At 35.0% G+C, this 15,224-nt stretch overlaps 1 protein-coding gene across 5 annotated transcripts in view; it reads left to right on the top strand.

Annotated features, from left to right (window-relative positions):
• The window catches only part of ZNF148 (zinc finger protein 148), a 181,022-nt gene that overhangs the window by 87,646 nt on the left and 78,152 nt on the right, over positions 1 to 15,224 (top strand). For all 5 annotated transcript variants that reach the window (XM_082839599.1, XM_082839601.1, XM_082839598.1 and 2 more), the window contains 2 exons: positions 2,858 to 2,993; positions 12,583 to 12,931. In XM_082839599.1, coding sequence (XP_082695725.1) covers positions 12,599 to 12,931 — 333 coding nt within the window. In that variant the 5' untranslated portion in view covers positions 2,858 to 2,993; positions 12,583 to 12,598. The remainder of the gene's footprint in view (positions 1 to 2,857; positions 2,994 to 12,582; positions 12,932 to 15,224) is intronic.

Here is a 15,224-nt window from a genome sequence, read left to right as displayed (position 1 = left end):
CTCCGGATGCACCGGCTCAGCGGCCATGGCTCATGGGCCAGGCCGCTCCGCGGCGTGTGGGATCTTCCCAGACCGGGGCACGAACCCATGTCCCCTGCATTGGCAGGCGGACTCTCAACCACTGCGCCACCAGGGAAGCCGTAAAGTGTGTCTCTTGTTGACAGCACATAGTTGAATCTTATTTTTGTCCAATCTGGCAGTCTCTGCCTTTCTATTGGGCTGTTTAGACATTCATATTTAATTATGGACATGGTTGGATTTACATTTGCCATTTTGCCATTTGTTTTATGTATGTCTCTTATGGTTTTTGTTTCTCTGTGCTTCCTTTGCTGCCTTCTTTTGTGTTAAATGTTTTTTAGTGTGCCATATTAATTACTCTATTGATGTCTTTTCTAAATATAATTTAAGATATTTTCTTTGTGATTGCTATGGTGTTTACATTATACATTTTAACAGTTTGCTTAATAATAACACTAAGTCAGTATCAGGAACTTTGCTCCAGTATAGCTCCATTTTCTCCTTCCTCTATTGTGCCACAACTCATATATATATATATATATATATATATATTACATTCATATATGCTACAAACCCAGCAATACAGTGTTGTAACCATTGCTTTATAGATTCTTATATTTTTTAAAGATGTTAAGAGAAGAAATTAAAAAAATGTATTTTATAGAGTTTTTTAGTTTAACCCACATATTTACCATTTCTGGCGTTCTTTTCTTCCTGTGTATTTAAGTCTGGTGTCATTTCCTTTCAACTTGATGGACTTCCCTTAGTATTTCTTGTATGACAGGTCTGCAAAAAATTCTCTCAGTCATTGTTCATCTGAGACTATGTTTATTATGCCTTCATTTTTGAAGGGTAGTTTTGCTGCCTTCTTGCTTGACAGGTTTTTTTCTTTCAGCACTTTGAGAATGTGATCCCACTGTCTTCTGGCCTCTGTTGTTTCTGCTTGAAAGTCAGCTGTTAATCGTATTGTGGTTCCCTGCACATGCTGAGTAATTTTTCTCTTTATGCTTGCATGATTTTCTCCTTGTGTTTGTTTTTAACAGTTTGGCTATGATGTGTCTAGGTGTGTCTCTTTGTAATTATTCTCCATGAGATTCTTTGAACTTCTAAGACTCATAGATTTGATTTCTTCTAAAAAATCAAATTTGGAAAATTTTCTGGTGGTGTTTTATTAAAAAAAATTATTTTCCCTGCCCCTTCTCTCCTCTGGAACTCCAGAAATGTTGAGAAGTTGTTCTCTGAGGCTCTGTTCGGTTTTCTTCAATTTTTTTTCCTCACTGTTCTTCAGATTGGACAGTTTCTACTGATATATCTTCAAGGTCATCTATTTTCTTCTGCCATCTTGAATCCTGTAGTAGATTTTTTGTTTTAGTTATTATACTTTTCAACTTCAGAATTTCCATGTGGTTCTTTTACATAAATTCTGTACCCTTATTGAGAATTTCTTATCTGTTGATTGTTTTCATAATTAAAAAAAGTTAAAGATGGGTTCTTTTTTAACATGTCTATAATAGATGTTTTGAAATCTTTGCTTAAACCAACATCTGGGGATGCTCAGAAACTGTTTGTTGTGATTGCTATTTTTCATTAATGTGGGTCACATTTTTCTTTTCTTTCTTTTTTTTGGTACACCTTATAATTTGTTGTTGAAAACTGGGCATTTTAGATAACATATTGGAGTAATTTCAGATTGTGACTCCCTCCCTGCCTGCCCAGGTTATTGTTACTGTTGTCATTTTGCTATTTATTTATATATGATACAATCCTAGTGGAAAAAAATGGTTTTTTTGAGCAAGAGTTCATCTGCAAAAGTAGACATGCGTGAATATGCAGGAAAATTCTGAAATGAAAGGATACTGAGGGGTAAATAGTTCCATCAGAATTTAAACTTTAAAAAAATATGGATACAGTGTTGAAATGTTTTAAAAAGTGAATGTATTATACTTTCTGAAGTACAAAGATGGACTTATTACTGGTATGTTTTAGGTGAGAAAGACTATTCTTATTGCCTTTGCACCACTGTAAAAACGGATATAAAATCGTAAGGTGTGTCATATCATCTGGTCTCCAAGCTTTCTGTGGAGGAGTAAATACAAATTATTCTTAATAGGTAGGAATGTAGTATTTTTAAAAACCTCTATGGTAGGAAACTCCATAAACTCTTTAGTCTGTTACTGGGTTCAGAAATATTCACTGACAGGAAATTTTCTTCTTGTGTATAGCTTATGTTTTTCATTTTAATTTTTGGGGGTATGGAACATAGTCTCCCTATGATTATTCCCATTTTTGTCAGCTTTTCTAGTCAAAGATGACCTTGGTGATCATATTTCTGTAGGTATTTAGTATGATTTTACAACTGTAATCCTTTCTACTGTGAATACATGTACATTCTGTACAGGACTAGTTCTGTTTGTTATTTTTAAGGCCTAGAATTGTGTTTGCTTCTCTCTTCACTTTATAGCCTTTGCAAAGCAGATAAAAATAGTGTTATTAAGTGAGTTTTTAATCACTGATTTCTCTTTTGTAAACGTGTAGGTCTATAACCTTCTGAATTTCCTTCAATATCCCATGTCTCTGAAGTTGTACACTCCAGATCTAGGCAAATTATTCTTTACAAGGCCAGGGTTATTTCACAGTTACTACTTATCACTATTGTATTTTCCCAGTTTCAGATTTAAAAAGAAGTCATTGCACTGGTTATTCAGGCATAACTTGCTATTTACAAAGAGTGCTCACTTCATTATGCATACCAGTTTGTCCATGTTATATTTGTACAGTATTTTTGTCTCAGTAAGTAATGTGTTTTGTTTGTTGTGTTTTATTTTTATTTTTTTTGTAGGAATTGGATGGCATAAATGATTGAAGTGGTATTGAGGGTCTCTGAAGCCTATGAAAGGTAGAAACTCAACCATGATTTCTTTTTCAACTCTACAGCATTCCCTTCCTTGAAGTCTTCATTTTTACGTTAGTCTCAGGTAACTTCAATACTTATTTTTCATAATCATGAATAAGTAAAATTTTCAAATATGAAACCTTTTTTTTGGCTGCTAGAATTTCATGTTAAGTTTGTATAATAGTTTCTTTATGTTGTAATATTTATATCTGGAAGAAACTTGGGATTTAATATTTTTTCTTGAGAAAACAGTGTTAAGAGAAAATTGATGAGTAATGATACAGCTTTGGGTTTTAAGTTTAGCCCAAGAAAATATGTGTAGCTTATTATGTAATCTTAGGTGAAATTTAAGTGGGAAGGTTTTTCCTTCTTTAACCCTTTTCTTCAGCAGGGTTTATTGCATTTTTCACTCACCTGTCATAAACGCATACATACCCACATTAAATTTTCCAGGATTTCCAGGGAAACTATTTTCATATGTGGGAAAATTAGACCTATTAATCAAATTTAATGGTGTTTGGCATATAATTTTTTAAATGTGAAAAAGCATATGTTACTGTACCTTTGTACATATTGTATGTTTTCCTATGCTAATATAAGGAAGCAGTCATGTAGATAATTTTAATAATCATTTATATTAAGTATTAGTTATTCTATCTTGTGGTCCAAGAGCGTTACCATCATGTCTGCCAACAGAAAGAGGGAAAAGGGAAGAACATTTCTTTTCCTTTTAGGAGAGTTGTGTATATCATTTCTACTTATGTCCCATTGGCTTTAACTGTTACATGACCACAACCATCTGCATGGGAGGCTGGAAAATGAGTCTTACCTAGGTCATTGTGTGTCTTACTTAATATTTTATTATTGGGCAAGAAGGAGAGAACAGAATCTGGGGGGATAGCTAGTTGTCTGTCACATTAGGGTTTGTCAGATTTACTTTCCATTTATCTAGTTGGACTAACATTAAAATATAAGTTTTAAATATTAAGACATATTAACTCTTGGCCTGTGACAGTGCTTTGGAAATTGTTTTGAGTTCTGAGACAATTTTAGTTTTGTGAATAGTCATCATGGTTCTTTGATTAAATACTGCTGTCTTGATGTCATAAGGTGGAATAAGGTCTTAAAAGTTAAAAGTGACTTTTGAGATAATTCCTCATTTTGTTTCACTGCCATTAGGTTGAAATGGTTTGTTTAACATTTTAGAGTCTTAAGGCAAGGATGAGGGGCTTGGGTGAGAGGATCTTTTTAGCTACACATAAAGCTAAATGATGTGTAACTGGTTCCTTCTAACTCTAAAAAATCTATTATTCTAAATGTTTAGATCTCATCAGAACAACTTATTCCCAAAGACATTATATACATTATATTTTTGTAGATGAAAAATATTTCATTGTAATTACATTATATGGTTCTTGGTCTGTTGTAAATACTGTATTTTGAAACAAGTATCAAATATTGTATGTTTCTACTAGAGAATTTATTAAAGGGTTGGAAATTAGTTGTCAGTTTTCCATCATATTTTATGTCAATATCAACATATATTAACCTAGGTACCTTTTTTTTTGAGACTTGAGATAACAGTTAGTTTTGGTAAATTTTGTATACTTGTATCGAGTATTTATATTAGGCCTATTGATTTAACTTTATTAGAAAATGGTCATAAGACATTTTCGGTGTTTTTGGCATTGAAGGCGATGAACGCATTTTTAGTTTTATTGTACTTCACAAATAGGGTTTGTATTGTGAAGTGAGAGCATTTATCCAATGTTTAAAATTTTGATTTAAATAGTTAACACTTTTCTGTTTTGAAATGAGTCTTGGTTATTACATAGTACATATTAAAAATAGCTTAGTGTGTAGGGAAGTTTAAGAAGTATTTTTAATGTTTCTTTTATTATACAAAACTGTAGAAAATTTATAGTTTCCTAATAGAGTAAGTATTTTTAATACAAATGTTTGAATTGTTGGTATTGGCATAAAATGAGATGGATGAAACAACTAGATCTAGCAGAATGTAGGGTTCTGTTTTGCTTGGATCTTTTTTCCCTTTTCCCTTTCCCTCTCCTTTTAAAGATAAAATATAGCTGTTTCTCAACAAACAGTTGCCATAAATTTGATGTCTTACCATTTCTAAATACCACTAATTTCTTGTTGTTACATTGTTTTAGAAGACTGGTGATGAGTATTTGGAATGGAGAATATGCTTAGATTCTGCTTTATTTGAGCGGGGCATTGGGCATATAGAGATGCCTGTTAACTTTGGCTTAAATATTTATAAATTATTTTTCTGTGGTTAAAAAACGATCACAGGTTTTTATTTAGTTGTCATATTGTGTAAGTGATTTATCTTAGTCTGTAAATTCTCTTATTAAACATCTTTTATTGTTGCTAGCACTAATAAAAAAGGCCTTTTTGTCTAGTTGCCATTATTGTAAATGATGCTCCTATTAGGATGTTTTGAATAGTAACAATTAAAAGTCAAAGGGCATAGTTTACAAAATATGCTTTATAGATGCAAGACGGTAGTTATACAAAGGTGTATCTGAAGGGGTTTCTGAGTGTAGAGTATCCCTAGATAAGAGCTAGATTTTGTTTCTAAATTAGAGATGAAGCAGTTTTTGCTTAGATCAAAACTATACTTTTGAAGGATGAGAAGCAATAGAAAACTTCTGAGGAATGACAAATGGCAGATTGTTAAATCCATTTTGATCGTGGGTTTCTTTGTAATACCAATTTGATCTTGAGGCTGATGGATACTTGTATTTCTAATGCTGATAGTTGTAAGGTGTAATTTCTCACTGACTACATAGGTTAGAAATATTAATATCCAAATTAATGTAACTGGCATCCTCCAGACAGCAAGGAGTTTGTTGAAAATACTTTGAATCAGAAGTAATTTGTGAAATCTAGCTTTTTTTTTTTTTTTAAATCTGTTTCAGGTTCCTTTGAGTACTTCTCTTTAGCCTATGAGTGAAGTTTCTTTATAGGTTGAATGGGTTCTGATACAAGGCAGGGTATTGATTTGGGAGAAGACTTTGAGTTGGAAATTACTCTTTTTATAGAAAAGAATGATGTTTAGGTTCCTAAGCTTGCCAACTATAATCTGTTTTGACTCATTTAGTTAAAGTTTTACATTATTCAATAAATGTTGATGGAAAATAATATTACAGCCAAACTCAGTAAATAAAACAGAAAAGCAGTATCTTTAAGTGAGATATATTTTTTTCACACTTGAATGCAGATTCAATTAAAGGTGATAAAGTGGCAGATCAATATTCATGTACATTCTGAAGGGGAAAGTAGGTGCTTTCAAGAATATTAGAGGATTATGGCACAAGCCTTCAAATCTGTTTTCACTTTAAAACTTACAGCCCTCTTTTCTTTGCTACAGGTATATCTTTAGCATAGCTCCTACATTTATCAGCCGTATTTAGGATTATTTTTTTTTGATTTCCAAGTGAAAATGGGAAAGTAAAGGAAAAAGAAAGAGAGATTTTCCTAAAGTAACTTGGTAAAGGTTTGAAGAAAGAATGGAAGGATTAAGGGGGTATATGTGAACCCATGAAAAAAGAACGGGGAGAAATTTACTGAGCTGTGAATAATAGGTAGAAGTGGAATTTAGGAATTGTGGAAGGTGTCTATGCATGCTGAAGGAGAAAAGGGATTCTGTGTCACACAGAATTCTCCCATGGTAGCCATGCGATGGTAGCCAACTAAGGATTGCTTTACCAAGCCAAGCAGTGGTGACAGGGTGGCTCCAGAGTGGGTGGGTGAGAAGAGAATGAGTTCAACGAGTTCTTAGTGTCCAGGGCCTTTTCAAGACGGAGGTAGTACGGTATGGTAAAAAGTGCATTAAACGAGGTAAGTCTGTTTTCAAATCCCAGTTTACATGCTAGCTTTGTGACTTTGGGCAAACTCCAGTTTCTTCGTCTGTTAAATGGGGATATACTATTACTGTCTTGAGTGTTACTGTAAATATTAAGTGAAGTAACATATCAGTGTGCCCAGCATAGTGTCTTACATCTGGTAGATCCTCAACACATGTTAGTTGTCTTTCTTCTCCAGGTTATGATAATCTCTGAATTTTATAATATAGACTCAAACCTATTAATAAATTTGGAAAGACATTTTCCTTATTAATTGCATAGAATTCCCATAAAAAACTCAGTAAGCATTTTTAAGTTGAATTCCCATAATTTATAGAATTTTTAAGTTGAATTCTCATTTTAATTTATAGAATGCCCATAAAAAAACGCAGTAAGCATTGTATAGTTGATTAAAAATGAGTAGTAGGGCTTCCCTGATGGCGCAGTGGTTGAGAGTCCGCCTGCTGATGCAGGGGACACAGGTTCGTGCCCCGGTCCGGGAGGATCCCACATGCCGCAGAGCGGCTGGGCCCGTTGAGCCATGGCCGCTGAGCCTGCGCGTCCGGAGCCTGTGCTCCGCAACGGGAGAGGCCACAACAGTGAGAGGCCCGCGTACCGAAAAAAATAAAAAAAATGAGTAGTAATGCCCAACTTGTTCATATATTATGCTTCTGTTAACTTTGTCCTCTGAAAATATGAAAAAGCCCTGACTCAAAGCTTATTTACTCTATTTCAACTTATACAGATCTATACAGCATAGTTTCTAATTGCTTGCACACAGTTGATTAGAAGCATTAAATTAGAAGGTCCAACAAGAAGAGTCAACTGTCTTTTCTGGAAGGCAGGAGAAAGTGATGGCTGATAATTTATATTCTCTTTAAGTACCGCATTGCCATTAGGCTTAAATGACTAGGGATTTCTTAATCGGCTGCAATTTGGATTACTTTTACACAGCTGAACCAAACATTTTTCGATACGAAAGGTGGGGGTGGGGGTGTGTGTGGGAGAGGGAGAATTGAATGGAGCAGAAAGCTGAATGTGGTCCCCTCAATATTCCTTTTACTATACCTTCTAGCTTCTCTGGCAGAGGGATGGAGATGAGGGAAGAACAAAACTTGGAAGGGGGAAAAGAATGCAGCATTTGAAATAATCTGCTAAAGGGGGCTTTCAGAGAAATTGGCCTGAAGTGGGCCCCTTCCTTCCCTCCCTCTCTTACTAAGTTCTAGTTTTTAGCAATCTCTGTTCTGGGTAACTCCAGAAGGAGTGCCATCTTACCTTTAGCTGAATTAGTTCTAGAACATCATTGTCCGCCCTGTCTTGGATCATAACAGCTCTGCGGTTTTATATTCTTTGTCAGCTGCCGAAGCTTCCTTCAGTTGGAGAATAATGGGTCATTTACAAGGAGCTCAGGGCGGCTTATTGCTTATTACTCCACCTAGTCCTGCTTTTTCCCCATTTGACAGAGGCTCCTGGGAATGCAGATTAGTTGTTTATTTTGTTTTTACTTCCAGAGCAGCCTTTCACATAAGTGACATGACTTAAGCATTCTTTCTTTCTCTCTCCTGTGTAATATTCCTGACACCTGAATTTCCATTAATTGTATAGACATTTGGGTCAAAAAACAGTTGGCTTTTTGAAGGTTTAGCAGGAAGAGACATTTAAATATTCACATGTTAGTGCAGATTGATAACATCAGTTTCCTTTCTTTACACTCAGCTGATCCTTCCTGAAAATATTGAAATTAGAGAAGGAAAGTAGCCTGTGTTAACTTTTGAGCATGGGACCTTTTGCTGTATTTGGGCTTTTGAATGTGCAGAGAAGCACATAAGAGCTTTGACATAGATCGTGTAGGAGTTACAAGGGGGAAAGTTAAAGATAGTAAGTGCATATAAGAGAGCTTCAAGGACAATAAAAAACATACTTTTCTTTATCATTTTTCTTAGGGTAGCTTTGTCCTTTTCCCATTTACCATGGGCTTAGTGAAATTAACTTTTCTTGTTTGAGAGCCTTGTTTATTTCCTGTCCAGCTTACTCTGCCCAGACGCTGGTTGAGGTGTGTGATACAAGTGGGGCTTACATTTTGTCTATGTATCTTCTTCTTGATTTTTTTTTCCCACTTAATATATCTTGGAAAACTTTTTACCCAGCACATATAACTACCTCATTCACTTTAATGACTGTGTGTATTCCAGTGTATGGTTGAATCATAATTAATTTAACAAGTCTTCTATTACTGGATGCTTAGGTTGTTTCCAGTCTTTTTCCATTAAAAGGTCGCACCAGACATCCTTGTACATACATCTTTGGTTAATTTTTATGACTAAGCACATTCATAGGATTGTATATACTCCTGGCAGTGAGGTTGCTGGCTCAGTGGTACATACAGTTTTCATTCTGGCAGATTTTCCAAAACTAACTTTAAAACCTTGTCAAAGCAGTGTTCATTGATATTGAAATCTGTGTTGAAATCTTTGTATTTTCTGGTATTTAAGGGAAATTGTCTCAAGAACAGTTTTTAGGCTAGCCAGTAATTTGAAATATATGGCTTAATTTGGGGTCATAGGAATAAGAAACCATATGTAACGAAGAGCGATTCCTTTTTCTGTATATATGGCCTGTTTTCGAGAAAATTTTTGAGGAGGTCAAGTTTGCCTTCATTAACAGTATTTCCACTTCCTGTTTTATTTACTACCTGTATATTGAGGTGTAGTATCTTCCTGTTCCAAATCCCTCATTCTGGCACTTTTTTGCAAACCTGCCTTTTTCCCCCCAGATATTCTCTCTCTCCAAAGTACTTTGACTTCCTCAGTACTTACTGTTTCAGCCTGATGTTAGAGATAAGGTTAGTTAAAAAAAAATTATCTTTTTATGTTTATTTTAATAGGCATATTACATATTAACACAGTATTATAGGTATAGTTTTAAATAGTATACATGTATTAGGATATGATAAATTTTAAAAAATTGATGAGGTGCATGACAAAAAACATTGGAGATGAGGACCACTACTTTAGGGAAATATAGACCTTGCATTGGGTTAGTAAGCCAGTGTCAACTTCAGCTAATTTTTTAAAAAAAGTTCTGTCCTAGGTCAGTTTGTCTAATGTCTTTTATTAATGTCTTCTTTAAATAACTACTTCTTTTACTTCTCCCGTATTCTTTAAAAACTCCCAAGGGTGTGGGTTGTTTTTTTTTTTTTAATAATGATGTATGTGGCAATAGCAGATGTCACAGCGATAAAGGGTGGCTTTGTGTATATATACGTCCCTTTTAAGTTGGGGGCTTTCCAAATCCTTTAGGAAAACAATAAACAGATTAGAAGAATATAATTGATTTGGTAAGGATTTCCAAAGAAATAAGCAAATTTTAACCCTAAGAGACTTAAATTTCACTTAGTTGTGGGATCGTTTATTCTCTAGAAATGTGATAAATAGAATATTTGAAGAGGACAGTTATTTGGTGATATGTTTTAAATGTTTGTCCTTTAGACTACTTAAAGATTTTGGAAAGAGAAATTAGATTCTTGTTCCTTTGTCCCATATGTATTCTGGACTTAACCATACTACCTGGTACCAGGGAAGACAAAGTTAGCAAGTATGAATTATATTTTTATTTACTTTGCTGTTTATATGAGCTGTTTTTTGAGCTGTACATTTAAGTAAAGTTTTCTCCCTAGATGATAACCTTAGTAAATGAAAGAGTATTTAAATTTCAGTAGTGTATTTGAATTTAACTGATCATTTATTTTACCTCTGAAAGCTATGATCAAAGTAGTAACCATTACTACCTGATTGATTTGGGAAAGAGGTGACTAAACTGAAACATAGTTAATGCATTTACTAATTGTGGGCCCATCATGTTGGGGGAGTGTGTGCGTTTATTTTGCACAATCTGATAAAAAACAAATAGTACCAATGTTCTGACATTCTTTGAGATGAAGTTTCTTTGGATTTCATGATTACTGTTATGCTAGTTCCTCAAGTAACACAATGGAGTGCGAATTTACAGCAATGAAAGTTAGAAGATTTAATATTGCCTGTTTTTTCTATAATAATGGAAAAAATAAGATAATGTAATAAGATAATGTAATTATTTAATAGTGTCTAGTTCTTATCATGACCTCTTAAATTTATTTAATCATGTGCAACTATTTAAGAATATATTAGTAATGAAAATACTGCTTTTTCCATTTTAACAAATTTAAAAGCATTTGAAAGAATAAAATTTTATTATAGAAAGTTTTCAAATTAGAGATAAATGTAAATATGAAAAAAGCCTGGTAATTTCACCACCCAGTGGTAATATTAATATTGTTAGCATTTTCAATAAACCTGTGTACAAACACATATTTATACACACATTTCCCTTAATATCAGGCTTTTTACCCAAATTTTCAAGTATTTTTCAAGAATATTTTTTGACTGTATGGATATTTTTTGAATTCCAACAGACTTTAACTTTTTACTGAAGCATAAATTCAGTAAATTTGAATTTATTTATTCTGGCAGAAATGTATGCATATCACAGAGATATACATCTTAAAATATTACAAAGTGAGCATACCTGTGCAATCAGCATTCAACTCAGGAAAAACATTGTCAGTTCCTAGACCAGGCGCCTTTTCCTACCTCCTATCAACAGCCTCTTCACCCAAGGATAGCCATTTTTCTGATTCTGTTTTTAAGAAAAACATTGAGATATAATTGATATACAATAAAATTCACCCATCCTAAGTGTATGATTCAATGATTTTTAGTAAGTTTACTGTAGTCTAGTTTTAAAACATATGTATGAATATAATTTAACCAGTTTCATTTTGTTGAATATGCAGTGTAATTCCAGTTTTTCACTATTGAAGTACTGCTATAGTGATTTTCCATGCATATCTTTATATGTACTTCTGATTTCATCAGGATAGGTTCCTAAAAGTAAGGTCACCAGTTCAAAGAATATGTGCATTTTTATGGCTTTTGATACATGGTACCAAATTACCTTTGAAAACAGTTGAACTAATATACTCCCACTGTCAGTAGATGAGTGTCTTTTTTTTCCCCCCTGCCACCTCAACGTCAGGCGTATTTTTTTTTTTTTTTTTTTTTTTTTGTGGTACATGGGCCTCTCACTGCTGTGGCCTCTCCCGCTGCGGAGCACAGGCTCCGGACGCGCAGGCTCAGCGGCCATGGCTCACAGGCCCAGCCGCTCCGCGGCATGTGGGATCCTCCCAGTCCGGGGCATGAACCCGTGTCCCCTGCATCGGCAGGCAGACTCTCAACCACTGCGCCACCAGGGAAGCCTGAGGTGTATTTTTTAAGAGTTATTATCAGTTTGGTGGATAAAATATGGTTTTAATGTTCATTTCTTTAATTACTACTGTAAGTGAATATTATTTTATATATTTAGTGACTATTTCTAATTTTTCTTTATGATTTGCCTGATACTGTTCTCTCAGTTTATTTCTTAATGTTATTTCTTTTTATTTTTAAAATATTTCAGTATATTAAAGGATGTGGATCTTTCTGGTGTTACGAATACTTTCCCCCAATTTGCTTTATGTCATGCTCATTTTTCATAATGAAATAGATTAGGATTTTGTGTCTTAATGTCAAAAACAAAAATTTGTGTTTTACTCTACCAGCCTTTGGAAATTTATCGTGGTAATTTTTAAATTGGAGGCAATATTGAATTATATGAATAAAACATTTTTATTAAAGTGTGTACCTTTCATAATTTGAAATTTAAAAAATTCACGTAGACATATAAAACTAACTTATTATGCTTTGTTGCCAAACTTGGTCTTTCTAGGCATTTATACTTAAGCATGAACATTGACGACAAACTGGAAGGATTATTTCTTAAATGTGGCGGCATAGACGAAATGCAGTCTTCCAGGGCAATGGTTGTAATGGGTGGAGTGTCTGGCCAGTCTACTGTGTCTGGAGAGCTGCAGGAGTCAGTTCTTCAAGATCGGAGTATGCCTCACCAGGAGATCCTTGCTGCAGATGAAGTGTTACAAGAAAGTGAAATGAGACAACAGGATATGATATCACATGATGAACTCATGGTCCATGAGGAGACAGTGAAAAATGATGAAGAGCAGATGGAGACACATGAAAGACTTCCTCAAGGACTACAGTATGCACTTAATGTCCCTGTAAGTAATTCCTTTATAAGATACTAAACTTACAGTTAGAAACATAATTAATTTTGTATTAAGTGATACAGGTCATTGAAGAAATTTCAGAAAGTGTTTAAAGGCTGAATATAAATAGTTCAAATGGCCATTATTAAATAGATATACTAAATATTGGTTAAAAATCATAGCTGAAAAGGCAAAATTAAGTTTTGATATTACATACATTTCAGAAACTTATCTTTTCTGGATAACATTTATTTAACTATTTATCAGGGTTACTGTGTATTGAATTTTTGTGTGTGTGTATTAAATTTTAAGTGCTTAATTTTAAAAGATACTTTGTTTCAACTTCTGGATTTCTCCTTAAAGAGTAGAAGGATTGAATCTGGAGCACAGCTAGAAAAAGATTGTACACTTGAGAGTTTTTCCTTCAAATCCTGTAATTCTTGGCAGTTCCTGCCATCTTTATTTTTTTCATTATCTGTAAAAAGGATATCAGCTCTTCAGTCTGTTTACCCTGGATGTCATAGGTCATCACCTAAGGTACTCCTTTGTAGGCACCCATAACTTTTTTTTTTCAATTCAAACGAACATTTATTGGGCCCACATTAAACGGGACATGGTGAAGAGATTACGAGATGTCCCTTTTCTGTCTGTGTACAATTTCTGCCACTCTTTCCTCAAGTGGGTACATCCTATGTCTCAGTCTTTGCAATTATTCAAGCACCTATAATGGAATGGTAGGCTTGTTCAGAGGCTCAGAATCTTTTTAGAAAGTTGTAGTTAGCAGAGTGATGGTCACAGCTAATGAGAACTGCTTCATTTTCTAACAAAAAAACAAAAATAGTGAGCTGGACTCGTTGCTTCCCATGAAGATGCTGGGCTCATCTGGTGCTTCAGTCACGGGCTCTTTGGAATAACCAGCAGTGACATCTTCATAATCTTTGCTCCATAAGTTTTCTGTGTGAAGTGACTCATTATCAACTCTGGCCTTAGTGACTTCTTCCTCAGAGCTGAAGGTGTTTAATTCTACATTAGTAGGTAATGCGAAAGTCTGTGTGTTCTCCAAATACAAGTCAATGGTTGTTTCTGTATCTTGGTCACTGGTCAAGTGTAGTAGGACAGTGGTTGACTGACTGTAGGTCAGTGATGAATTCTGGGAGTAGTGTGGGGTAAGTCACAGCCAGGGCAAACCAGGCAGAGAGGAGCAGGGCCTTCCTGAGCATGGTGCTGATGCTGGCGGGGAGTGTGAGAGGCTTACGAAGGTAAGGAGGCTGAGTGTTTTTCTTTGCCTTCTTGTATCTTTATTTTTACCTGATGACCAGCAAAACTACAACTGTAATGTAATCCTCTTCTATTGTTTATGTGATATTAAACCTGGATCCTTTCAGTACTTCTGATATACTGTGCTTTTTCTTTTGCTTTAGGACCTTTGTATATCCTACTTGTAATATTCCCCTCAGTCATAGCCCCTCCCTGTTTTTTAACCTAGTTAAAACTTCATCATTGGGCTTCCCTGGTGGCGCAGTGGTTGAGAGTCCGCCTGCCGATGCAGGGACACGGGTTCGTGCCCCGGTCTGGGAAGATCCCACATGCCGCAGAGCGGCTGGGCCCGTGAGCCGTGGCTGCTGAGCCTGCGCGTCCAGAGCCTGTGCTCCACAACGGGAGAGGCCGCAATAGTGAGAGGTCCGCGTATGGAAAAAAAAACCAACAAAAAAACTTCATCATCATCAGCTTGCCACTTCTCTCTGGTCTAGGTGTAGTTCCTGCAATAGGGACTTGTTCACTGTCTGTCTCTCTGATAAGATTGTAGGCTCTATCTATGTATGACAGCATGAATTTTGTCTTATTTTCTATTATGTCCCAGGTGTTGGCACATGGTGTGAATGAATGGATAACTACTTACAGTTGTGTTCTAATACATGTGCTCACGAACTTTTACCTAGTCCATTGCAGTAGCCTTTTCCTTTTTCAGCCTGTTGATGGTGATGGATTACATTAATTAATTTTTAAATGTTGAATCAGCCTTGCATACCTGGAAGAAATTCCACTTTGTTGTGGCTTATAATTCTTTTTACACATTGTTTGATTCAGATTACTAATAGCTGTTGAGGATTTTTGCATCTATGTTCATGAGATTGATTGGTCTAGTTTTCTTTTTGTGCGATATCTTTGTCTGGTTTGGATATTAGAATAATCCTGGCCTCATAGAATGAGTTAGGAGTATTCCCTCTGCTTTGGTCTTCTGGGAGAGTGTAGAGAATTGGTATAATTTCTTCCTTGAATGTTTGGTGGAGTTCACCAGTGAATC

The sequence above is a fragment of the Leucopleurus acutus genome, assembly GCF_964270905.1.
Source record: "Leucopleurus acutus genome assembly, chromosome: 5".
NCBI classification, from domain to species: domain Eukaryota; kingdom Metazoa; phylum Chordata; class Mammalia; order Artiodactyla; family Delphinidae; genus Leucopleurus; species Leucopleurus acutus.
Note: the sequence above shows the minus strand (reverse complement) of the source record. Positions and strands in the feature narration are given on the sequence as shown.